Source organism: Myodes glareolus, chromosome 4, assembly GCF_982192425.1.
Source record: "Myodes glareolus chromosome 4, mMyoGla1.1, whole genome shotgun sequence".
Classification (NCBI taxonomy): Eukaryota; Metazoa; Chordata; class Mammalia; order Rodentia; family Cricetidae; genus Myodes; species Myodes glareolus.
In genome coordinates this window covers 100,922,318-100,949,858 of record NC_142029.1, presented here as the reverse complement: position 1 = coordinate 100,949,858, position 27,541 = coordinate 100,922,318, and the positions used below count along the sequence as shown (strand labels likewise).

At 36.1% G+C, this 27,541-nt stretch overlaps 1 protein-coding gene across 1 annotated transcript in view; it reads left to right on the top strand.

Annotated features, from left to right (window-relative positions):
• Window positions 1-21,752, top strand: part of Septin7 (septin 7) — a 63,848-nt gene extending 42,096 nt beyond the window's left edge. Inside the window, exons 5-14 of the mRNA XM_085689799.2 lie at window positions 316-416; window positions 1,784-1,918; window positions 3,653-3,770; window positions 6,695-6,787; window positions 8,259-8,355; window positions 9,909-9,960; window positions 14,580-14,705; window positions 18,031-18,166; window positions 19,257-19,396; window positions 20,687-21,752. Of these exons, the coding sequence (XP_085545925.1) occupies window positions 316-416; window positions 1,784-1,918; window positions 3,653-3,770; window positions 6,695-6,787; window positions 8,259-8,355; window positions 9,909-9,960; window positions 14,580-14,705; window positions 18,031-18,166; window positions 19,257-19,396; window positions 20,687-20,726 (1,038 nt within the window). The 3' untranslated portion in view covers window positions 20,727-21,752. The remainder of the gene's footprint in view (window positions 1-315; window positions 417-1,783; window positions 1,919-3,652; window positions 3,771-6,694; window positions 6,788-8,258; window positions 8,356-9,908; window positions 9,961-14,579; window positions 14,706-18,030; window positions 18,167-19,256; window positions 19,397-20,686) is intronic.
• The last annotated feature ends 5,789 nt before the right edge of the window (window positions 21,753-27,541 follow it).

Below are 27,541 nucleotides of genomic sequence, written 5' to 3'. Positions count from 1 at the left end.
ATTGAGAGGCCCTGCCTCAGTGCATAAGATGAAGAACAATTGATAAAAGACTCCCACATCAACCTTGGGCTTCTACAGCCATGCACACATAAGTACATCTGCATTTGCACACACGGGTACATATATGCACACACCATGCACATTTGCATATGCACACACAGACACAGACAGGCAGACAGAAAATTTGTAGGTGGTTAGATTTAATTCGTAAACAGCTTCCAAATTGGTTTTGAGAAACTTGAATGTCCTTGCCTCTTGTTATAGGAAATAACTCACATAATATATAATTAACATGTACACCAATGACTCTTACAGGTGGAGCAATCCAAAGTTTTAATCAAAGAAGGTGGTGTTCAGTTGCTGTTGACGATAGTTGATACTCCAGGATTTGGAGATGCAGTGGATAATAGTAATTGGTAAGAAATGTTTGTCCCCATTGTTTCCCAGGTCATTTCAAATACTAGTGTAGTTACTTAGCCTATGATGGCACATTTCTTTAATCACATGAGTTGGGTAGCAGAGGCAGGCATATCTTTGAGTTCAAGGCTAGCCTAGTCTATATTGCTAGTTCTAGGCTAGAACTGCACAGTGAGACCCTGCATTATAAACAGAAACACAAACCTAGAACAACAAAAACTTAATAGTGAGAATCATTACGTTTTAAATGATTAGGACTTGGGTTCATATAACAACTTTGCTATATCTCTTACTTGAAAACATTTCTTCCTGGACTGTTTTTTTTTGTTTCTGTCTTTTTTTTCTATTTTGGTGTTTTGAGATATGATCTCTTTGGTTCCAAAGATGGTTGAGAACTTAAATCCTCTTGCTTTAGCCTCTGATTTCTCTCTTTAAGCAGTGGAGTTAACTACTTCTTATACTAATATATGTGTGTGTGTGGGATAGATAGATAGATAGATAGATAGATAGATAGATAGATAGATAGATAGATAGATAGATAGATAGATAAAGACTCATGGAACTCTAGTCCAAAATAATTTTATATTAGTATTTACAAACTGTTTCCTCTTGGAGTTTCACATTGATGTTGAGTTGTAAAAAATTAACATTTTTCTTCAACTCTTTTTTTCTAAACTCTTAAAATATCCAGTAGGCTAATCATGAGGATTTTGTATTCTTTAATCTTTGTTGAACATTTAAAACTGTAGATGTAATTGTTTTCAGATTATAAAATATTATCAATGAAAATAGTTATACTAATTAATTACCAGAACTTTGTTTTAACAAAGGACAAGTCATTTTTTAAAAATTAATGAATCAAGATGTATTTCATGTAGTTTTTAAAGCTATTGTGTGTGTGTGTGTCTGTGTGCGCGTGTGTGTTTTCATACATGTATGTATGTAGTGTATGTACATTCAGATACGGTTAGTGTCTTCTTAATTGCTTCCCACCTTTAATTTTTGAGACAGGGTAAAGCTTATCAGTTTACCTAGACTGATTGCTCAGTGCTCTTGAGAGATGTATGTGTCTCTGCCCCATTCTTTTCTGTAAGCTTGGTGTCAGAGGCACATGCCACTATGCCTGGCTGTTTACACGGGTTCTAGAGATTGGAACACAGGTCCTCATGCCTTCAAAGCAGGTACTTTACTGATTGAGCCATCTCCCCAGTCCTAATTTTTAGGATCAGTGTGCAGAACAATTCAAGATGTTGTCAACTGGTGAATTAATATTTTAATCAAATTAAACTACTATTCCTTAATTGTTGAACAGTTCATTCCTTTGTAGGTTTGCAACTTAATTGTTCTGTTTTTCTACATTGTACAGCTGGCAGCCTGTTATCGACTACATTGATAGTAAATTTGAGGATTACTTAAATGCAGAATCTCGAGTGAACCGACGTCAGATGCCCGATAACAGGGTGCAGTGTTGTTTATACTTCATTGCTCCTTCAGGACATGGGTCAGTACCTTGATGCTTTGCTGTTTTATTGTTTGTGTTGTGTATATTACTCATCTTGTGTGAATATTTTAGAAACATTGTGTCTGTGGAGTACATATAACTAGATCATTTTTAACAGAACCTAATACCATGTTAAAGTGGATTGGAACAACTGGTTTAAGACCTAGGTAGTCATTTTCATCTGCTTCATAAAAAGAAGTGCCAGTCAGATTTTTGAGTTTAAAAAAAACTAAGTTTTTTTTTTTAAGTTTTTCTTTTAGCCATGGTTTTGTAAGAGGTCAAATAATTATCACATTAAAAAGACAGCCATAGATGTTGAGATTGTGGAGATCCTAAGAAACTCCAAGGTAACAACCTTTAAACAAGGAAACTTACCATAATCCTAACAGAAAAAGTGATGATAATAATAAAAACAAAGTGTAAGTGCTAGGTACTTTCTTGGGCTGTTTCTTTCTAAGTTTTTTTTGTTACACTTTAATGTGAAGATTACTGTGTTTAGGTCAGTATTATCATCTTTAAGTAGTTCACACTGATCTTTATGATATTAGTTAACAGTTAACCTCTTTAAAAAGAAAATTAAAAACTATACTCTTGTATTTTGGGTAGATGGTGTCATTATTAGCTATTAATATTTCCATTACTCTTCAGTCTTTTGGGGGGGGATAAATCACAACATAATCTAGTTACCTAATCATTGTCTTTCTACCCACTCTTTTCCAAAAGGAACTAGACTATTATACGACATAAACTAAGTAGTGTTGTCGCCCACTACTCAAATTAGAGTAGTATAAATTCATTCTCCTCTGGTTTTGGTCTCTTCTGCTTAGTGTGATGCCCATTTTTCACTCTGGTAGAACAAGGAGCTATATGTAATTACTATTTTTTGTAAGATTTAAAAGGTTTCTTTTATGTTTAATATTGTGTAGAATTGTCAGAAGTTTATGCATTTATATCACTAAGCTAGCACATCTATTTTACAGGACTAAAAAAAATAATAAAAATTTAGAAATGCGATGTGCCGGCAGGCTTCGATGGCACATATCTGCAGTCTCAGTATAGATAGCTGAAGCTAGGAGATGGCAAATTGAAGATCAGTCTAGACTATGTCTTTTTTTGATAGCAAGGCCCTACCAAAAGAAAATAAATAAATAAATAAAGGAAAAAAAATGGCAAAGAGAGTCCTAAGGATTCTAGAAGAACTGGTGAGGCAATCATATTTTAGATGCTGCATTCTGGGCAAATTAGTGATGATAGGTACCATAGTGAAAGTCTTTGGTCTTGAAAGTATAGTACCAGAGCCAAATTATAATAACAGAGAGTCATGTTGAAAATTGACTTTTTAACATTTTGTCTAAGAAAGATAATTGACAGCAAGAATTGCATATATTGAAAGAGGACTACTATTTTTCATGGGAAAAAACCCCAACTACCTTGTTAACCTTAATAAGTAAATATAAAGTTGATTCTAGGAAATTCTACTAGGAACCTTTGTAGTTTTTCCAATTCCTCTTTTAGGGGCATAACCCAAAATGACCAGGGTGTTTCAAAGGCGAGAGTCAAAAAGCCTTCTTAACCACTCCATCGCTTCCTAAAGTCCTTCTTGTTCTGCCTGTTGGCTGCCCCAGTACATCTTCAAAGTGTTTCTGATAAGTAAAGTAGCTTATTGCATTTAATGTGAAGAATCTATTCCTCCAAACAGATGTGTTCAGTCATATTAAATACTGTATATTTCAGGCTTAAACCATTGGATATTGAATTTATGAAACGTTTGCATGAAAAAGTGAATATCATCCCACTAATTGCCAAAGCAGACACACTCACACCAGAGGAATGCCAACAGTTTAAAAAGCAGTAAGGAAGAATGGATTAACTTTTGGATTTTCTAGCCATTTTAATTAATATGTTATTTTTAGTCTATTTTTTTGTGTTTTTTTTTTAAATTTTTTTTTATTTTTTTTATTTTTAGTCTATCTTCTATCTTTTCTATTTTCTCTTGAATCTTTTGTTTGTATTACTTAATAAAATAAATGTTTAGAAAATAATACATATAAATGTGTATATATACACACACACACACAAATATGAATTTAAGCTTCCTTCCCCAAAACTCATGCCCTGTTATTGCAATAGCAATCCCCCCATCCCACCCCTTTTTTTGTTTTAGTTTTGGTTTGTTTTTTGAGGTTTTTTTTTTCCTTTTGAGACAGTTTCTCTGTGTAGTCCTGGCTATCCTGGAACTCTTAAACCAGGCTGACCTCAAACTCACAGAGATCCACCTACCTTTCCTTCCCAAGTGCTGAGATTAAAGACATATGCCACCACTGCCAGGCTGTAATAATTCTTAATAATACTTTTTTTTCATTTTGTTGTATTTGGCTTGTTATATATGAAATTTATGAAATCTAAGTTAAATTTTTGAAAGTCTGTCTATTCCAGTAGTCTTTTTAAATTTTAGATCAATTTTTAAAAAATATTTTTGTATTATATTCAAAATAAGCCTTACATTTTTGTTATCTTATTATCTTTCTAAGCTTCTGTGTAACAAATACCTTTTAAAACCCTTTAAATATGAATTTTAGAATACCTTAAAACTTGTTACAAAATGAAAAACGTTCTTGAAGTAGTGTTAAATTCGTACAAATTTTGGCATCTTTAGACAGCTTTTACTACCAATATTTTCAGCACAGGTATGTTTTTCTTCTTCCTTTCTTTTTCTCCATCTTCTTTCTATTCATTCTCTTCCTTTCCATCTGTCCTTTCATCTTTCCTCATTTATTTCTTTGCCCCTTTTCCTCCTTCTTTCCTTCCTTTGTCTTATTTCTCTATTGTTGTAATTTGAGATGGGGTCACTATAATCAGACTGGACTCCACGTTGAGGCAATCCTCCTGTCTTTGCCTTGAATAGTCTGTATCTCTATATTGATACTGATTTATTCTGAGAAGTTAGATGTTGAAAGGATACATTAGTATTGGTAATGATTTCTTTAAGATTGGTCTCATGCCTACTCCTGCGCCCCTTCCCCCTCCCCAACTCGGTCCCCTTTCTTTTGTTTCACCCAGCATTGAACTCAAGGCCTTTGGTATATGTATTGTGCTTCTAGGCTCAAGTTTCTTTTCTTTATGCTTAGAGCCATATTTCTTACTCAGGAAATCATTTGAAATTTTTTCAAAATAATTGTTAGACATTAGTTATATAGAGGAAATTGGGGCTTTAGCATTTATTTTGAAAATGCTCATTTACATAATTTTAGTGTGTAACTTTTGACCAAGGATCACTGCTGTTTAAACTAGCAGTTTTTCATAGTTGGACTTTCTTTGGGCCACTTTGTCCCAAATAATGAAATGGACACCTATTATTAAGTATGAAAGCTTGACCTTAGGCTTGTTTCCAACTAGCTCTTAAAACTTAAATTAACTCGTTGATATTAATCTCCGTTCTGCCACATGGCTTGTTACCTCTCCTCAGCAGAGCCCATCCTACTTCTTTGTTGTCTGTGGCCAACGGCATTTTCATTTTCATTTTTGTTCTACAAGGCAGGAGTCTCACTGTGTAGCTCTTGGCTTGGAAATATGTAGATCAAGATGACCTCATGAACTCACAGAGATCAACCTGCCTTCTGAGTGCTGAGGTTAATGGTTTGTGCCACCTTGCCCAGCCATTGATTTGTTTTTAGGGTAGATAGATGCCCAATTTTAAAGGCATGTCCTATTGATGGCCATTGATAACTTGTTCTTTTTTGAGCTAGGCCTTCACTCTTCAGCCTAGGCTAGCAAAGAACTCTCAGTCCTCTGGCCTCAGCTTTCCAAGTGTTCAGATTATAGGTGTGTACTACTATGCAGGGATTACTCCTGTTTATTTCTGTTAAGCATAGTAATCATAGAACTCATTTTATTTATAGCCTCTATATGGCTGTTGGAGACTTTTGTTTTGAGCACTGTAGTAAAAGTACAAGGGGTTGTTTTTGGAGTTTGAATTATATAGGTAGATGACTGTTAGTTGGATGTCTGTATTTTCCTTTGTGAATTTGAAATCTTCTTAGACAAGGTAATTTAATTTGAAATAGATAATTTCTGTTATTATTAAGTCTTGAGGTTCTTTACTTCTAGTGTCTATTTTCTCCTAACTTGCTTGTCTAGCCTTTGATGTATGCTTGTTCATGTAATAACTTTTTCTGTTAGCGTGTATACCTTTCTCCTAGGACTAATGTTGTATTTTTTTTTTTACTTATCGTTTTCTATTATTTTTAGGTGACTTTAAGCTATGTTGCTTAGGTTTTATAGTAAGTTATATCAAGAGAAAGAATCACATTCATTTTAAATGAATGATCAAAAACCATTATAGTAGATAGAGGCCACCTGGATAAATGCCATTCTAGAATATTCTTTCATTTGTAGAATTATTTTTGGATGATAACCATAAGATTGACACTTCCAAAGTAACTGAATTTAAACTTATTTTAAATTTCATTTTGCTGTGTGTGTGCATGAGAGTGAAGGGAGGATTGTGCACATGCCACGTCATACTTGTAGATGTTGGAGGATAATTTTGTGGAATTGGCTTGTTTTCTTTTTTTTTTTCTTTCTCCTTCTACGTTTATAAATCTCCCAGACTTTCATCTTTACCTTCTCACCCTGTTCTCCAGAAATAGGTTTTGGTATTTAAATACGAACAACAAAGGACCAGAAACTGAGATGTCTCATGAAAATCCAAGAAAAGGAAAAATAGCTGCTAATGTCATAATTATATGTGGTGTCCTTTCCCTGCTTCTGTTGTAGATAATGAAAGAAATCCAAGAACATAAAATTAAAATATATGAATTTCCAGAAACAGATGATGAAGAAGAGAATAAGCTGGTTAAGAAGATAAAGGTATGCTTGTTTCTGTGCAAAGTGAAGTATTTGGGCCTTCTAATTGTACTCTAATATGAAAGAACAGAAGCGTCACTTTTAAAGTAGTTGGCTTACAAAACCAAATACGGATATTTCTTAATGTTCATCAACTTTACAGTTACTTTTGAATAGCAACATATAGCATAGGGCATTGCATGGAGTAGGTGGGTGACTACCATCACATTCAGTTATCTGGTTTCAAGTTTATGGTTTCTTTCCTCCTTAAGAAACAAATATGAAGCTGGGCGGTGGTGGCGCATGCCTTTAATCCCATCTCTCAGGAGGCAGAGGCAGACCTGGTCTACAAGGGCTAGTTTCAGGACAGACTCCAAAGCTACAGAGAAACCTTGTCTTTAAAAAACAACAACAACAAAACAAAGCAAAGACACAAATATGAGCAGAAAAGAGATTTTTGTGTGTTTTGATCTTTCAGGAGCCTGATAAAACTGTTGTCTCATTTGTCTTTTTATAAAGGTCAACAAAAACTCTACATCATTTTAATTTTTTTATTGTTGTTGTGCGTTTTCCTGTGTGTGTGCCCTTCCCCCCCTGCAAGGTTTCTCTGTGAAGCCCTGGCTGTCCTGGAATTTGCTTTGTAGACGAAGGTGGCCTCAACCCACCTGCCTCTTGTCTCCCAGGTGCTGAGATTAAAGGTGTGCGCCATCATGCATGGCATTAAAGTTTGTGTGCTTTAATTTAATTTAAAATAGTTTTTGAGTACCTGGAGCTAAAGTAGTTTAGTCTATATAATATGCTATATAAAATACTGGTCTAATTACTGTATAATTGATAAAATATTCATATCTGACATATTTTAGAGGTTTCACAAAATAGCTTATTGAAAAATTAAACTCTGCATTAAAAATAAGTGAATACAGATCCAAAAGTGGGTTTGGGGTTCTGAAGTTATAGTTTAGAAAACAGAATATTTCCTGCACCTCATATTGTTAAGGTTAATGATCAGATGGATTCATGGCCTTTTTTTTTTTGGTCTTCTAAATATCAATGTATTTTTTCTTCTATGTCTCCCCATACAGGAAAGTTTTTAGAGTAATTTTTAACAACTAATTTGACCAGTGCATATGATATTATTCTGAATTTAACAAAAATGAAATTTTTTTCATTGTTTACCTTGGTGTAGTATACCTTTTGAATAACAATTTCTAGGCCAGATGTGGTACTACACACCTTTAATCGCAGCACTTGAGAGACTGTGGCAGAGACTATATGAGTTCAACACAAGCCTAGTCTACAGCCAGTGCTACACAGAAAAACCCTATCTTGAAAAACTCAGAACCAAAAAATAAAATTTCCTGAATATTTATTGCTTGACTGATAATATTAGAAACTATCCAAGCAAATTTTTGTAATATGTTGACTCTCGTAAATTATTTCTAATTGAGTCATGAGTACTGTAGAGATCTGTTTACAGTAACACTTTATTTTATAGGATCGTTTACCTCTTGCTGTGGTAGGTAGTAATACTATCATCGAAGTTAATGGCAAAAGAGTCAGAGGAAGACAGTATCCTTGGGGTGTGGCTGAAGGTAAGGTTCTTTTCAGTGGATAACTTAATGTAAGGTCTCATAAAGGTGCTAAAATGTGTACTATAAGTAGTATAAAATATGCGGTGTATGGTACACTCTGGGTTTTCAAAAATAGCTTTTATTTCATTTTCCTAGTCTTTGTTTTCTTCTTAAAGATAAAGATATTTCTGTTTTTCAGATGTGTTACCTAAATCAGACCAAATCCTCAAGTTGTCATTCTTCATAGTCAGTTGCCATTGACCACTTGCCTGTGCCTGCACCACTCTCAAGCCTGTATCTGTCTCTTTTGAAAACGAGCTTTGTAGTTCAGGGGTTTCCCCCTGGCTTAAGGCCTTTTTAGTTAATTTACGAATTTGTTGGTTTTCAATGCCAATAAATTCTTAGTGGTGACACCAAACTTCAGATACCATATTAGCAATAGAAATATTTCTATGAGTTTGTATTCATTATATTAGTTTACTCTAATATTTAATCTATATTGTACTAAGTTGGAGTTGCTGTTTGTTCTTTGTGTTGATGTAATTGCACACTTTTTATAAAATCGTGCCAACTTACTGTCTTTATCTATGGTTTTTTGCCCAAGGACCATCAACTTCGTTCCCAGGAAGCCTGCAATTACCAACTTAGGGCTTTAGAACTTTATGTCCTTTAGAAATATGCTCTGAAGCAATTACTTTATTTATTTATTTATTTATTATCATTATTATTATTATTCCCACTTCCTTGCTATCCCCATTTAGTAGGTTTTTTTTGTTTTGTTTTTTGTATTTTTTTTAAATAGTCTTAGAGCTCTTGATTAGCATTTCATTTTGATTGTCCTAAGGAGGTTTTTAATATTTTCAACATGAAGATTTTTTGTTTTTGTTTTATTGTTTTGGTGCTTTTGTTTTTGAGGCAGGTGTCTGTGTGTATCCTTTGCTGTCCTGGAACTCGCTTTGTAGACCAGTCTGGCCTCCAACTCATGCCTTGCCTCTGCCTCCTGAGTGCTGGGGTTAAAGGCATGTGCCACTGTCACTTCCCAGCTAAGGTTTTTTTATTGTTTGTTTGTTTTGTTTTTTAAAATATATCATATAATAGATGTGTTCTGTACTAATAAACAGAAAGTGCCTCTTTCTTCTTTCAAATTGCCAGTATTTATTTCCAGAGAGTTCATTTATTATATGGCTGTCATCTAGGATTAAGCTACATAAAGAAGGGCTGAGGAGGTGGCTTAGTGGATAAAATGTTCAGTGAGAGATCCTGCCTCTGTAAATAAATTGAGAGTGGGGGAAATAGCTGTTGTCAACCTTTCCTTCACAGATACGTGCACATGTACCCACATATATATGACACACACATACAAAGAAAAGTAATGTGTTTAAAATGCCACAGTATTAATATTAGGGTACATTTGCCTATTGTTCCTTGGGGTCTGTGTTAGTATTAAACCTTAATAAAATTCTCATGTAGGCACTTTAAATATTTTCTCCTTGGTATTATTTCCTTATTTCTATGAAAAGAAAAATTTTTTTAAAGTTAAGATGTGTGCTCTATTTTCTCTTCCTTTTCTATAGTTGAAAATGGTGAACATTGTGATTTTACAATTCTAAGAAATATGTTGATAAGGTAAGTGTGAGCAACAATGAAAAGAGCAAAGTTTTTTTTTTAATCACCTAAAGAAAGTTACTTTGGAAGACTTATTTTGTGCCTCTGTAAGTGGAGCTACTATATATTGACATCTTCAGTCTCCTGTTCAAGTATAATAATGCATGACAGTGATTTATATTGTTTATCCAAGATTTTGAAGTCATTAGCAAAAATATAAAGCGAGGAATACAAAGAAATACTAGTCTTATACTTTTTTGTCAACAGTCCTTTTTGAAAAAGCTTTTGTTTATTCTTCTCTCGTACAATACATTCCTACTGCACCTTCCTCTCCTCCACTCCTCCCCGTTTCCTTCCAAGTCCACTTTTCCCCCATTTACTCCCATCACTCCACTCTTCCCCCAGACAAGAGCAGACTTCCCAGAGACATCAATTGAACATGGCACAAGATATAATAATACTAGTTCCAAAAATTCACATTAAGGCAAGGCCAAAGGCCGCCCAGTAGGAGGAAACAGGTCCCCAAAGCAAGTAAATAGTCAGAGATACTCCCACTGTCCGAGGCCCCCCCCCCCAAAAAAAAAGCACCAAGCCAACAACCATGACATATGCAGAGGACCTAGCTCAGATCCATGGAGGCTCTGTGATTACCATTTCAATCTCTGTGATCTCTCATGAGCCCTCCTTATTTGCTTTCATGGCCTGTGCTCTCCTGGGGTTCTCTACCCTCTGGTTCCCACAGTTTCTCATCCCCCTTTCTGTGGTGTTCCCCTGAGCCTCAAGGGGAGGGTCCCAGTGCAGACCTCCAGCTTGGGATCTCTCTCCACCTAGTGTTTGACTGTGGGTATCTGCATCCGATCCCATCAGCTACTGGAGGCAACCTCTCTGATTGCAACTGTAGTTTTTTTATATTTTCATCAGTATACTTCATGTTGGGTTTAATTCGGTAATAGATTTGGAAAATAGGTTAGAAAAGGCTCTAGTCAAAAGAATTAGTTTTGAGTGTTTAAGGTACACAGGTTAGTAGCTGGTAAATGGAGCAGTTTAACATAGTGGAACTTCATAAGCAAAACCAATCTTCCTGCTAGTTCTTTAAACTACTTTTCCTGGTACTGAAAGAAAAGGAAAGTTAAGAGAGTAGGATTGAGAATATTTTGATTAGAGAAACCCAAGAACTTGAATTAGAATAGTAGCCACATAGAGGAAATTGCGAAAAATTATAGTGGAACTAGAGAAAATAGGAACAGAGAGGTGATCAAAATGAGCTGGAGTGTTTTCATGTTAATCTGTATTACATCTCCTCCTTTTCCTTCTGTTCCTAGTTTTCTTCTTTTATCTTGTTTTCCCCAAGCCTTTGCCATATACTGTCTTCAAGCCTTGGTTTGGGATGTAACCTGAAGTTGATATATTCATATTCACAGTACTGTTCGTTTTCTCAGTACACAGGAATCTCATTTGCACTATAGAAATTGTAACATATTTATGAATGCTAATTGGAAATCATGGAATAGCAAGGTAATTATCATAATGAAGAGGGGCATGATTCACAAAACTCAAAGTGCTCCTTTAGAAGCTATATAATCAGTTAAAGTTTGACATCAAAGACTTCAGCATCTTTTCCAAGAGAACACATGTCCAGGTTTCTCTGGCAGGAAGTAGATGATAGAGTGAAGATAGTAAATGGGCTTACTTCACTTCATTGTAAGAGCATATCAAGTGTGTGAGAATGGAAAGCCTTCACAGCAGTTTCGAGAATACGTGCTTTTAGGTTCTGTTGCCAATTGTTCTCTTTCATTTTGATCCTCATAGAGAAATTTCAAAAGAGTATAGTACCTCAGGAGGGCATGGTGGTACACTACCTTTTATCTCAGTGCTAGGTAGGCAGAGGCAGATGGACATCTGTGAGTTGGAGGACAACCTAGTCTTACGTGAAGAGTTCCAAACCACCCAAGGCTACATCCTGTGATGCTGTCTCAAAACAAACAAACAAACAAACACAATGTTCATGACAGCATATAAGGACTATTTAAATACATCATTGTGCTCCATCTGGATTTTAAATCTATGCTTCTCACTGTCATATCACTTTTTCTTATGTATTTTTTATATACTGGTATATATATATATACCACACACACACACCAGTAATTACCTACATATCTAAAACATTGTAGAAGACTTTGAATGTACATAGCCTCACAACAGGTAAGGAGGACTTCCTAGTATAAGTATTGCAGAGGAAATTGACCAACTTGCAGGAGGATTTAAGAAGTGTATCAGCAAGACATCTCATGCTTGTCTGAAAATATAAATTCTAGCATTTGGCTCAAGAGATGACTCAGTGATCTAGAGCATTGGCTGATCTTCCCAAGGACGTGGGTTCCGTTCTTAGCACCCACATGATGGCTCACAACTCTCTAACTCCAGTGCCAGGGAATCCAGTACACTGCTCTGCCTGCCACAGGTAATGGCCACACAAGTGATACACAGTCACACATGTGGAGAACACACCCATATACATAAAATAAAAATAAAATTTCTAGTTTTATTTGCTGTAAGGATAAGTATTTCGTGTAACTTCTGTCTAAGATAAAGGCACCTACTGGTTGTCTAATATTTGAAGGAAGGAAATGTCAAATGTCAGTCTAAATCTCAAGTAATTATCTTAGAGGGAAATGTTAAGACTTACACTTTCTTCTAGGAAAGGTAAATTCAAAGAATGTCATTATGCTAAGAACTGGCTGCTATTGGCAAACCAAGGAAAGCAGCTGAAGAAAAAAGATGAAGCACTGTTTTGAAGGTGTGGGAATGGATGGTACAGAAATCACGTAGGAAAAAAGAAAAGGAGAGAAGAGAGCAGTGATCAGCAGTGAAAACCTAGAAACTAGAGAAAATTTCTACTGAGTTTTCAGATGGAGGAGTGGATTAAAAAAAGAAAACACAAATAGAAGTAAATGCATCTTTTATACTCAGCCTCTAAACAGGAATAAGACTCACAGAGTAGTAGTTTAGCGAAGTAGGTGATCGCTATGCTAAATGACACTTTAAATACATGGAGTTTAGCAATATCTTAGTTCTACTTATAAATTTACTTTGCTATAATGTTTCTTAATGATGTAGTGATTAAATGAGTATTAAATTATATAAAATAATGGTTTTTTTTCCCTTTGGTTTTTAATTTTGGTGTAGTTTTAGGTAATGTCTTTGAACTCTGGCCTGACTTTGAACTCTCTGTGTAGCTAAGGCTGGCCTGTTGATCTCATCCTGCTGCTTCTATTTCCCAAGTGTTTGAAGTACAGGTGTGCAACACCACATCCTGCTAACAATACTGTTTCATGTTAGCATTGTCTTTAGTCTCCATCTGAAAAATTTCATACAATGATTCATTCTTAAATACTGTTTATCTTATTTTCTGTATACAATTGTTACATTATTTAAAGTTCCTATTATCTGGTTTTTATCTGTATAAAGAATACGATGAAATACATGTTTATGTTACAATATAGTTAAAGACATAATTTATTATCACTTATAACTTAATGCCGGTTCCAAAAGATTTAACAAATTAGTATGAGCTGTTCCATTTCACCTGTGAGGTGTTCTAAGAATTGGGAACTACCCAACTTGACTAAAGTAGAGCTGTAGAAACTTAGGTATAACTGTTGAGGCTGGAAGAGAAAGTGAGTGTAGTGGTAGACAGGGTTTAAAAGGAGAGGAGACTGGAAAACCCAAACTTAGTACTAAGATAAGTAAACTTTTAGAGAACTGTGTAGAAATGTCAGATAGTAAAAGATAACCAGATAATTAAGTTACTTTGTGTTTATGATATGGAGTGAGGTACTTCATAATGATGGATGGGATTTGGGTGTAAGGAAGGACAAGACACTATCTTTATTTTTGTCTTCCAAAGGAAGTTGTGGTAAATTGGTAAAGATTGTATATACAGGAAGTTCAGAGTGTAATGGGGAACGAAAAAAGGGAGGATTATTACTCAGTCTTTATCATCTCTAATCATTAAAGGATTAAGTCATCATATCCTTTATCCATATTGTATACTTTATCCCCTGTGTGTTGATGTTAGATAACAGAAAGTTATCTAAATTAAGATACCCTGGTTAGAGGTGGGTGGCCTTTAGTTCCAGCACCCAAGAGGCAGAGGCAGGCAGATCTCTGTGAGTGAGGCCAGCCTGGTCTACAGAGTGAATTCCAGGAGAGCCAGAGCTACATGGAAAAAACAGGCTAAAGATTTTTTTAGTTGGTTCTATAGTTGATAAACAACTTAATCTGTTGTTTTAAAGGTCATTATATAAATTAACCTGTGAAAACTCAGTATTACCTTGTTAATAATTGTACAAGGGAAAACAATTTCTGCTAGATTATGAGCTTCAATAGTAATCCACTTTCCATTCTCAATTAAAGTTAAACTAGTGGCAGTGACTATCTCTTTGGTAGAAAGTTTATTCTTCAGTAGTTTGAGTGATTCAGGGCTCTTGAATTTGGAACCTAAACCTGTTTTAATCTGCTTTGTTTGTAAATGAAGACATATAAATGACTAGTATTTTGTCTGAAATTTTGTCTTGGTGAAGTTTTTAATTGTGCCAAAGCCTTTAACATGAGCAAACTCTTGCTGTTTATAACAGAACACACATGCAGGATTTGAAAGATGTTACTAATAATGTACACTATGAGAACTACAGAAGCAGAAAGCTAGCCGCAGTGACTTACAATGGAGTGGATAACAACAAGAATAAAGGGCAACTTACTAAGTACGTATATATGTACCTGAGTATGTATATATTTCTCTACAGAAAAAGATGTTTACATGATAAATATTCCATTTCCTATCTTGAAATTCTTGTTACATTAGGAGATTTGAGTTATATTCTCTGTAACAGCAGAAAATTTCACTGTTAAGTTTTGTCTTGATAGTTTTATGCCTTACCTGTAATTGTTGGAATGGATATTTTTCTGTTGTTCTTTTAAATAAAGAACTGTATGCTTCTTGTCTTTTGTCAGTCATATTTATAATTCATACAGCACAAAACAAAACAGATAAATATATATTTTGAAGAGAAAGTTACAAGTCATTTCTTGGGCTAACAAGATGGCTCAACTGGTAAGGGCACTTTGGGATGCCTTTTGGTATGTGGTTGATTTATTATTGTTGCTTGGAGGGTTTGATTGATGACTTTTCTCCTGATAGCATGTATTTTGTCTTAATGGGGATTAAACATCCAAATCGAGTGCCATCTAGATTTTTCCATGTTCTGTGACTCAAGTATGTGATGTCTTCAGCAATAGGGTCTTACTGACAGATCTGGAGAGTGTGTAATAACATTGTCACTGTCCTGTTATTTGGGGATTTAGAGAATTTTTTAGGCCCCATTTGCCAACAACTCAAAAGGAGCTAATCTATTTCTGGCACTAGGGGTGGTTATTTGATATCATGTGGTGTCTAGTTGAAGTATTGTCCTGTTATAGGGTAACCATTTAAAATCCTTTATATAAAAAAGTGTATATTTTATATGTATATATTTTAGAAACTAGTAGATTTCTTTATGACTTTTCCGGCCTTTAGTGTTACCTTACTTCCCTTACTTCCTCCTATCCTGCCCTCCCATACCCTTCTTTAATCCTTCTATTGGATTTCTCTTTATAACATTGCATTTTTTTCCTTCCTTGGAAGATCACCTCCCTCCCATTTATCTTTGTGTATACTTTATATGAAACACATCTCTAAAGCTTAAAAGCTAGCATCCACATGTGAGAGAAAACATGCCTTGTTTGTCTTTCTGCGTCTGGATTACCTCACTCAGGACAATTTTGCTAGTTCCATTCACTTGTTTGCAGATATCATTGTTCTTAAAAGCTGGATAATATTCCATAGTGTAAATCAGATAATGGAGAACTAGGCTGTTTCCATTTCCTGGCTATTGTACACAGAATAGCAATGAACAAAGATAAGCAATTACCTCTGTAGTAAGATGTCCTTTAGGCAAATATCCAAGAGGATTTAGTTAAACAGCAGTATTTACTTTTAGGATCTACTTTCATCTTTTTGAGAGCCTCCACACTGATTTCCATAGTGACTGCCAGTTTGTACTCCTACCAGCAGTGACTTAAGTGTTCCCTTTCCCCCTTATTCACACCCGAATCTGCTGTCATTTGTTGTTTTGCCATCATGACTGGGATACGATGATTTCTGCTTATTGACACAGAGTCTTTACTCAAAGTTAGGATGTCTGGTTTAGTTCTGTAAAACATACTGCAGGATTATACATAGAAATAAGGAGTTTTTCCTGTGTGTTAGGAAATATCCTTCAGTTCAATATTCTTTTCTAATTTATTCTATATACTAATTACAAATAAAAGTCCTCTAAATCACAGCAGTACATCATTACATCCTTCTTGTTCCTTGTTTTTTGCTATGTTTCCTGTCTATCCTTTCTGTCTAGCTACTTGTCCACTTGAATAGGGATAGAGTTACTGTGATGGTCAGAAATACTTGGTGTTAATGAAAGAAGTCAACCTAAGAATGGGTCACGCCTGAGTTAAAGGGACTAGTCCTTTTAAATTATGGGTGAAAATCAAAGTCTGGTTTTTGCCTTTAAACTATGAATTAGTGCTTTTTTTAAGCTATAAAGAAAAAAGTTATTCTTTACTAACATAAAATCCATTTAAAATGTGCAACTAAATAGTCAGAATCTGTCTTTATCGTCAGAATAAATGCACTTTATCACAAAGTCAGGGAAAGCTGCTACTTCTTACGTAGTCTTAGTATACTCAGGGTTTTCCCTAAAACTAGAGTCCGTTTTCTTTCTATCCTATGGTTTTAAATATGGTAAAATCCTGATACTTTTATCTTTATACTCTGTCTATATGTCTATATGAACTTTATTGTAAAAACTTTGGTGTAAATACTTTTCAATATGAATTTTTTTTGTTCAAAGAATCACTGTTTAATAATACCTGTACATAAATTGTCTTGATGTTTTAATCTTATCACAGTTTTTTTTCTTCTAGTTTTGAGATTATAATATAATTATACCATGTCTTTCTTCCCTTGCTTCCATCTAGACCAGTAGTTCTCAATCTGTGGACCACAACCTCTTTGGGTTTCTCAGGGCTTGCCTAAGACTGTTGGAAAACAGATATTTACATTACAGTTCATAACAGTAGCAAAATTACAGTTGTGAAGTAGTGAAAATAATTTTATGGTGGGGGTACCACAACATGAGGGACTGTATTAAAAGGTCACAACATGAGGAAGGTTGAGAACCACTGCTCTAGACCCTCCCATTTACCAGCTTCCTTGGTGTCTTTCAAATTCATGATCTCATTTTTCATTGCTGTTACATGCATGTACCAGGCTTTTTCTTTTGGGCCACCAACCAGCTCCCAAATTATGACATATAGATTTATTATTAGTTTTGAATGCTCTGCCTAGTTTAGGCACATTTTTGGTTAGCTCTTTTAATTTAATCTGTTTCTCTTTATCTACCTATTGCCTTAGGGCTTTTTACCTTTTCTTATTTTCTTCTTGTTTCTGTGTCTGGCTGGCTAATGGCTGCCTCGGGTGTCACTGCCCACAGTGGGTTGGGCTTCCTTTATCAATCACTAATTAAGAAAATGACTTACAGACTTGCTTACTGCCCAGTCTTAAGTAGACATTTTCTCAACTGAGGCTTCCTCCTCTCAGGTAGCTCTAACTTGTATCTAGTTAGATAAAAAACTAGACAGGGCAATGGTCTTTAGGACTGAGGTACACAAAATTTAGAGAAGCGCCTTCCTAACAGTCTTATTTTAGGTTCTGCTTCTTAGCAATCATCTGTTGAGATTGATATTTAGATGAACACCTGTTAACCTCTATGGTTATGAACACATTTATATATTTTACAGTTTCTAAAGGATTCTTTACCCATCTGTGTTACATAAGATTTGGAATTTATATCAAAATGATGCAAATATTTTTATGCAGCCTAATGTTAATGGCATCTATAGTGTCTCATTTGTTTATCAGCTCATTCAGAATGTAGTATTACAATTTTCTTTTATAGACCTTAATGTTTTTTTCTTAATTGTTGGTAACAGGAGCCCTCTGGCACAGATGGAAGAAGAAAGAAGGGAACATGTAGCCAAGATGAAGAAGATGGAGATGGAAATGGAACAGGTGTTTGAGATGAAGGTCAAAGAAAAAGTTCAAAAACTGAAGGACTCTGAAGCGGAGGTAATCAGTTGTATTAACAAGCTGTCAGTATTTCTTTTAAATAGTATGCTTATTGAAATGCAAATTACATTTATACATTTTCAAAGATAGTTTAATATACTAGTAAAATAAAGTAGAGGAATAAAAGTACTATTTTTATTATAAAATTACATATTTCAGTATATAAGGGCTTAGATACAGTATACTGAGTAGGAAGACAAAATATAAAATAGTTAAAATACCTACAATAAATTACTAGTTATAACGAACAATAAGAAACAAAATTATAAGTCTCAATCTGCTTCCCCCCTCCCTTTTTTTCTCTTATTTTGTTCTCTTTAATAGTTGATTGTTTTCTTCAGGAACAGATTGGCTAGTGCTGCAATGGAGTTATTTCTGATTATCTATTAGATGTAAGATTTTTGTTTCTGTAATTAACACCTATCAGCCAGCAATTCTTTACAGCATTAGTTCTTAGCCATGGAAGGATCATGAGCATAGAATCACTGGGACCTGCCTCTTGAAAGCCATGATCTCTCCATGTAACTTCTCAAGGTTCTAATCCAGTAGATCTAGATTATGCCTTAGGATTCTGTATTTTTAGCAAGCACCACAGGTAAAATTTGTATGAAGAACAATGTTTGGGAGCCACTCCTTTCCAGGAATTATAGGACATTATTCACTACCAGGATCCATTAGATCTTACAGGTCCTTCATTAACTACTTCCTCTAGCTGCTGGTTTAGACCCATGAACCTGGAATTAGGAGATTTGGGATTATGTACTTCATATTGTCACCCTCTGGTCTGTAGTCCACAGCTCTTTCCTCGTCTGTTCAACCTCCTTTACACCTGTGAATTCGGAAAAATGATGAGAAAGCAGTCATCTGTTATAAAATATACACAAATATAAGGTTGTTACATTTATTTTAAAAAGTGGTTATTTTCTGTTTTCTTTTCTGGAGACGCTTGGGGGTGGCAGATTCTGCAATGGGAGGAATCTCAGCAGTGCTTGCTAAGTGGCACCCTGGCACTGTGACACTGGTCCACACACTTGGCACTAGACTGTCCTAAATTTATTAAGCAGTTGTTTCATCTATGATTCCAATTTAGCTCCAGCGGCGTCATGAACAAATGAAGAAGAATTTAGAAGCACAACACAAAGAATTAGAGGAAAAACGTCGCCAGTTTGAAGAAGAGAAAGCAAACTGGGAAGCTCAACAACGCATTTTAGAGCAGCAAAACTCATCAAGGTAACTAATAATCAGGATGTCTGAGAATTGGGTGTATTGATATTTTAAAGAACTTTTATCTATTTTTGAAATTAAAAGTCCATAGGCTATTATACATCTTTGTCTTAGTTAGGCTTCTATTCATGTAGTAAAGCATTATGACCAACTTTGAAGAGAAGAAGTTTATTTTGGGGCTTACAGTTTTAAAGTGCTAGTTAGGGCCCATGACCCTCATGACAAGAGCATGGATGGCAGCAGGCAGTATGGCGCTGGAGCAGTAGCTGAGAGCAGAGGGCATCATATCTCATAGTTGCTTGTGAGCTACCCTGTAGGTGCTGGGAATTTAACTCAGGGCCTCTGGAAGAGCAGCCAGTGTTCTTTACCTCTGAGCCATCTCTCCAGCCCAATACACCTCTTTTTAACAAGGCCACATCACCTAATCCTTCTCAAGTAGTTCACCAACTGGGTGCCAACTATTCAAATAAAAATGTGAGCTTCTAAGGGCATTCTCATTAAAACCATTACAATCCTCAAGCAGAGCTGTTTTCGTGGATAAATGTTTTTAAATGAATAGGTTTATTTAGTGTACTGTAATAGTATTTTCACCTCCTCAACTCGAGTGTTGGATATGATGTTTTCAGGTGTTGGGATTAAACCTGATGTCTTGCACATACTAGGCAGAATCTGTGCTTCTTATCCCTTAGGAGATGCTTCAGTTATATCTGTAGAATAAATTCTTTAAGGTAAATATGACACATATAATTTGTAATACTGCTAATTATCTCTTCTTGATATGTATAAAACTCAATATTGTTTAGACATTAGTTTTCTTTTTTTGATTAGTATCATATAAAATTGAAAATGTGACGTCCCTTTGAGGAGTCTCTGATTCACTTTCCTAGTGAGGCCCTTTCACACTTAACCATTGTTGTAGTACCTTCCTATGAACTTTCAGTCCAAAGAAGAAAACATGTTTGTCAAAGCAGATATAATTAAGAATGCAGCTGACAGTAAAAAAGGCACCAGAGTTGATCTTTTAAATTTTCTACAATTGAATTTTAGAAAAAAAAATTTTGTAAATTAAAATGAGTAAAATGGAGCTACATTTGATTGTCTAAGAAAATACTTTCTATGTGTTAACAGTGGTTCACTGTTTATTTCTAAATGTTTTAGATTTTTTTTTTACAATGAAAATGTATTGTTTGAAATTCCAACATAGTTGTATTTGAATTAGCTGTTTCTGCCATTTGTTACTTTTGGCTTTTATAATATAGTGTAACTTATCTTCGTTATTTTCTTTTTTTCATTTAGAACCTTGGAAAAGAACAAGAAGAAAGGCAAGATCTTTTAAACCCTATTGACCACCAGTTATGTATTAGTTGCCAATATGCCAGCTTGGACATCAGTGTTTGTTGGATCCGTTTGACCAATTTGCACCAATTTTATCCATAATGATGGATTTAACAGCATGAAAAAAATTATGTTTTTGTTGTTCTCGAAGGAGATTAAGATGCCTTGAATTGTCTAGGATTTTGTGTACTTAGAAATTAACAGCTCTGAGTACCTTTCTACATTTTCTTTTTTTCTTTTTTTAAATTAAAAAGATGTCTTCAGTTTAATGCAAGAAAACATTTTACTGTTGTACAATCATGTTCTGGTGGGTTGATTGTTTACAGAATATTCTAAAATAAAAGGACTCTGGAAGGTTTTCATTGAGGATAAATTGCCATAATATGATGCAAACTATGCTTCTCTATGATAATTATAATACAGAGGTTCCATTCGATGCAGCCTATACAATAATGTATTTAGTCTAACACAGTGGACCCTATTTTTTGACACTTCCATTGTTTAAAAGTACACATGGAAAAAACCTATATGCTTACAGTGCACCTAGAGCTTTTTATAACAGTCTTTTTTGTTGTTTGTTTGTTTTGGATTCTTTAAATATATATATATATATATTATTCTCATTTAGTGCCCCTTTAGCCAGACTCTCATTACTGCTTCATTTTTGTAATAACATTTAATTTAGATATTTTCCACATATTGGCCCTGCTAAAATAGAATATAGCATCTTTCATATGGTAGGAACCAACGAGGAAACTTTCCTTTAACTTCCTTTTTACACTTTCTGGTAAGTAGCAGGAGGAAAAATGCATTTGTAGATCATTTCTAGGCAAATTGTGAAGCTAACGACCAACCTGTTTCTACCTATACTCAGTCTTTTGTTTTACTAGAAATGGGAATCATGGCCTCTCGAAGAGAAAAAAAGTCACCATTCTGCATTTAGCTGTATCCATATATTGCATACATGTATTTTTTGTTTGTATTGTAAAAAAAATTCACATAATAAACAATGTTGTGATGTAACAAAGTGCAGTGTCTTGCATATTCTGTAGTACACTGACAGGTTGGGAAGAACCTTGAATTCCCTCTCAGGGTCTGCTGTATGACCAGTTCTCGTGTGCCAGCATCTGCCGCTGTTACTGCTGTGCATTAGTAAGTTACCTCTGAAAGTGTTTTCCCACTTGGGTTTGGACTGTGTGTAGTCTGGGAACTTCTGGAAACCATTGGATTTTTTTCTTTTTTTAAAGGAGTATAGTGTAGTTTTTTATTAAAGTCAAAATAGCTTTTTAAATTAATGACCAAAGCCTAAGTAAATGATCATTCTAATTAGCTAGTGGTTTTTACTTAATTCAGGGCCGAAAAGACTGGTCAGAATGTTTGAAAGATGCTTACTGCTTTTCAGAAATACTTAGTTCTGAATTTTAAAATAATAATTAGAAATAGGTGGCTATTTTAAAAGTAGAACTTTAAAAGCATTTAACCACTATTTAGGAAAACCCAATTGTCATTTACTCTTAGGAGATGGCCTTCGTTGATTGAAATTACCTTACATGCTTTGTTTTAATACTAAAATACCATCTGCTTTTGGAAAACTAGCTTTTTAAAAATGTAATGATATCTGTCCCTGGTGATGCAGATCTGTATCCCAGCTTTGAGGAAGAGGCAGGGTTACTGCTGCAAGTGTGAGGTTAGCCTGGGCTACATGATGAGTTCCAGGTCAACCTGGGCTAAGAGTGAGACTTTGTGTCCAAAATAAGTAAATAAGTTTAAAAGAAATTGCAGTATGTGTTATAAAGTAGAATAACTATGGTAAGGAAATTTTTTGGATGTCTTTTGGTTGATTGCCTTTTTCCTAGTGCTGTGTTAAGAGACTAATTTCTTTGCAGAAAGGTTTAATTTATTTAAGAAATTAATAAATTTGAAGAATGGGCAATGAAAATATTGAGGTCTCCTGCCTAAATACTGTTGTTTTTGCAAGCAGTTGTCATGTAGTCTGTGTGTTATTGATAGGACTTCCTTCAGTTTACCACTTTTAATGATAAGCAACTGAAAGTCTTTTTCATGTCCAGCCTTTCACCGAGTTGTATAAAGTAGCAGTGGAGGTTTACTGGGTTTTTTGAACTTTAACTTTTGAATTTTAAGCACAGTGACTATTGTTTTGCCATGTGATTTGTGTTTGTCTGATTTCTGACTTTCTGCTTGCTATCAAGTGGGCTTGACCAGGCTGGTGCACACACATGGGAGTGCCTAAACTTCTGATAGTAGGATTTTACTGCCACCTAGTGGAGGTGGATCTAATTGATTCTCTTTCCAGTTTTGCATTTAACAGATTGAATTGTACATGCTACTTCTCTGTAGCTCAGATTGCAGTCCTAAAAGCTGAAAAGGGCTGGGGTTTTGCCTCTCAGGCTCATCTAGAAGTGAAAGTCAGCTGGAGAAAGGAAAAACACATGATTGCTATTAATTCTGCAAGAACACTGTTGACTTAGAAAGTTGCCTAGGTCCCCGGCTTTAAACCAGAGCCTACTTCCTTAGCATTTTGGAGAATACATCCATAGCCCTGTGTTTATATATAAAGCTATAAAATGTACTACCAAATTGCTGTGAACATTGAAGTCATTGAAATGTAAGTTTAGCATTTAGTATGCTACTTGGGAGCCATCGATCTAGGTCTTACATTGACAGTAGTGTGTAGAGACTCGTTATTACTCAGTACTGCTCTAAGCAAACACAGTTGACACTGTCTTCTGTTTGATTTGAAATCAACACTTGTTTGATACTCAGATTGGCATTCAAATAAAAGCCTTGATAAACAAGCAGAAGTCCCTGCACTTCAAGTTTTCTTTCATGGCTCACTTATGAACTGTTTTAGAAAGTAAGCCCAGTTTTTTTGGTTTTGTATCTCATGTTTAGCCTTTCATGCTAACAGAATTGTTTGCAGATATAAAAACGGGTTGGAGGCTTTTACTCACCTCAGATGTAATACCTGACGGGGATGGGTGAACATCCTTGTGTGACAGCATGTGAATGGGTTTCAGGGTATCACTGGGTTTCGTCTGTCAGGCTGGCTGTTCTCCAGTTTAGTAACTGATGCTCCTTGGTGCTTTGTGACTTCAACCCTCAACTCTAAACTGGACACCATTAGTCAGTGTTTCCTCAACTATAAAATTGAGTCTTTGCATGTTCTGGGATTAACTGTGTGACTTAATGAGATGTCCAAATTTTGGGGTTAGAGTGTCTGCTGCTGTACTTATCTATACCTACTTATTTGCTTTTTGCTTGTTTTTTAGACATTTTGTTTTGCTTTATGTGTATGTGTCTGTGTGTTTGTATGCTCTGTGTATTTAGGTGTCCTTGGAGGCCAGAAGGTGTCAGGCCCCCTGAAGTTTTCAGTCAGGAGCCACTGGTAGTTGACCTGATGTGGGTGCTGGGAACCAAAGCTGGTCCTCTATGAATGTTAGCAAGCACTCTGAACTGACGTTTTTCGAGTCATTGAACTCTGGTTTTGAAAGTAGGACACTCTAGAAATCTGGTAACTATCCCAAAGAGGTTAAGAATGTGAGTCAGAATGACCTCTTGTGTAAGAAATGGCAGTTTACTAGCTAGCTCTGGCAGGCATGTTACAGTGTATGACGCCAGTAGTGTTGGCTTTTGTATAAATGGTTTTCACCAAATGTGAGGGCCAAGGATTTTCTGTATTTCTTAGATTTTGAGAGCTTCATGGAAAGAATGAGGAATAATATTGGCCTGGGCAAAGGACAGTTGGGTCTGTCTGGCTCACAAGGAATAGCAGGAAACCCAATTGGCCATGCAAAACCTCTGGGTTCGGTGCAGTTTACAGACCCCCTGAGATCTAATAGCACTTGGTCTTCCTGAATCCTTTGTCGTAGTGAGAGTAGGATAGGTGGCACTTCTGTGCATCTGTGGGTGTGTGCTATGAAATTGTGGGGAGTTAGGTGCTGCTAATAAATCTTCTACGGTGGAGCCCACATAGGTCCCTGACTTCCAGGCATGACAAGGGCCAGTTTTCATATTTATAAGTAAATGGAGCACCGAATTCCTGATTGTTGGGCTACTTGGCTACCTTTGAACTTCACCTGTTTTATATGAAAATGGAGTGCAAGTATAGTGATATTTATGTTTTAATAAATCTTACTAAAGATCAGAAGACTAAGCCACTAGAGGTCAGGCAGTGGTGGCACACATCTTTGATCCCAGGATTTGGGAGACAGAGGCAAATGGATGTCTGAGTTCAAGGCCACCCTGAGCTACCTACACAAGATCAATTCTGAAACAAATCCAGGTGGTGGTGGCTCACACCTTTATTCCCAGTATAGGGAGTAATGCCGTTAATCCCAGCATTAGAGGGGATATAAAATGGGAGGAGAGAGAGGCTCTGGCTGTTTAATCTGTGGTCACCCAGCCTTAGTAGAGGTTAAGACTTCTCTAGTGGCTTGACTGTTTGCTTCTCTGACTGTTTGCTTCTCTGACTGTTTGCTTCTCTGTTTGCTTCTCTGACTGTTTGCTTCTCTGACTGTTTGCTTCTCTGACTGTTTGCTTCTCTAGCTTTCTTGCTGAGCCCCAGTAGCTGTCTCAGGTTTTTACTATTCATGCCACATGCAAGCACAGAAAAGTTCCAGTGTTCTTGGATACACCAGCATAAGCAGCTTGACAGATGCTGGGTGCCTGGCGCTGTGTGAGCCCATGCTTGTCCTAAGGGAGAGATTATAGCATTTCAGGTGGGAGTAGACGTTACCAGGTTTCTTCCCCCCGGGATCAATCTCAGTGTAGTCAAAGGATGCACAGCTACAGCTCTTGCTCTGGAGGGAGACGCGGATGGTTTATTCTGAGTCACCTATGAACAACCACGCACTAACTAGGACATATATTCAGATTGCTTCAAATGGCGCGCTCCAGGATGGAAGTGGTTTCATGAGCTTTTAGAGCCATGTGTTTACCAAACACTTGTGGGCATATCAGGACTACATACAGCAAAAGGAAATCTCGGGCCACAGGTTTTAGATATCTCTAGGACACTCGTAGCTCGTAGCTTTCATGTTGGTGGAAGCTAATGAATAGTCTGCTAAGAATACATTCTAAAGGTTTTATTGGTCAAGTCAGATACAGAAGTAGAAGGTAAATGGCTGTGAAGAGGCCTAAATACAGCCCAAGGTAGTGTTGTCTCTTGACCTATATAACATTCCAGCTCTTACAATAAAACTTCAGTTGGTCAATTTGTAGACTTTGGAAAATTTTTAAAACATGTATTTGTGGGAGTAGAGTGTGCATGTACCACAGCCCACATGTGGAGGTTGACGAACAGCTTGTAAGATTTGGTTCTCTCCTTCCATCATATATTTTCTGGAGATGAAGCTCACATCACTGAGCTTGGTGGCAAGTGCCTTAACCCTTAGAGCCATCCATCGCTCTCTTCTACAGAGGTGTAGCTTTCCAGGAAACTCCAGCTCGTGTTTCCCTATTGGCAGACATACTTTGTGTAAGCAGAAGCCACATGTTTTACATTACATGGTGCCAGAAAGGCTTATTCCTAATGGATAAACTGAGTTCAGTGTATCCTAAAGAAAGTAATGTATCAGATGAGGTAATCCTGCTCCTAACCAACCAGAAATTCTACTGTGTCATCTAACCAGAGTGACTGTTTACCTCCCTGTCTGCAGTCAATTTTATTCTGACTTCTACTTGGAGTATTTGAAATGATTCACTAATCTGCCCATCTCAGTTTTGCTTCAGTTTGATTTTCTTGTGATAATTTGGCTTGACTATTTCTAAATCTCGGAAAGATTGGTCTCCAATGTTGAAATTGTTCTAGTTCTTATTTGTGACTGATAAAATAGTTTGTCCTATTAATTTGAACTTTCACTATATTGCAGTTGGGGGAGTAAGTGGGGATTAAGCTACTTTGCCAGAATAATTATTCTTTATAAACAGTGAGTGGCAGGGACAAAGACAAGAGACTAGACCTGTGAGAGATCAGGGCTCCATAGATTTTTGTGGGCATAACCAAATTGTATCACTTGTTTCACAGTAAGAGAGGGAAATGGAGTTTCATGATGTCACCAATTTCTCATTGGCAGAAATCAGTTTAGGTGGTGTTTTTTCCAATCTTTTGCTGATTGCTACAAAATAGATAGAGGACCCAGTGAGGGAACATGAGTCCTAAGGTAATGCCTTAGGTCATAAGTTTGCCATATATGTTTATTTTTATAATTGAGGGTTTTTAATATTTTTATGTATTTTCTTTCCACTGCCCTATATATAAACATGAGGCTTTCTAAAAATACAAAGTTAAACATTTTCTAAAATTTAATATTTTACATCCTGACCACAGCCTCCCTCCCTCCTCTCCTTCTACTCCTTCTCCCCACCAATCCACCCTTCCTCCATTTTACTCCGAAAGGTCAGGCCTCATATGGGCATCAGCAAAACATGGTATATCAAGCTGTGATAAGACCAAGTACCCCTCTCCACCACACACACACCTGTATTCAGCCTGGGCAAGGCAATCCAGCATGTGGAATGGGGTCCCAAGAGCCAGTCAAAACACCAGGGACAGCCCCTGATCCCATTGCCAGGAGTCCCACATCTATGCAGAGGGCCTAAGTCAGTCCATGCAGGATCCCTGGTTGTTGGTTGAGATTCTGAAGGCCTAAGTCACAAAACAATCCCACACCATCAGAATTATGAATAATAAAAGGGTTATTTATTTAAGGGGAAAACTTACAGATCACTGTCCTAGACGCAAGCCCTCTGAGCAATGAGGAAAAGAGTCTAGCAGCCAGAAGCAGGAGCTGGAAG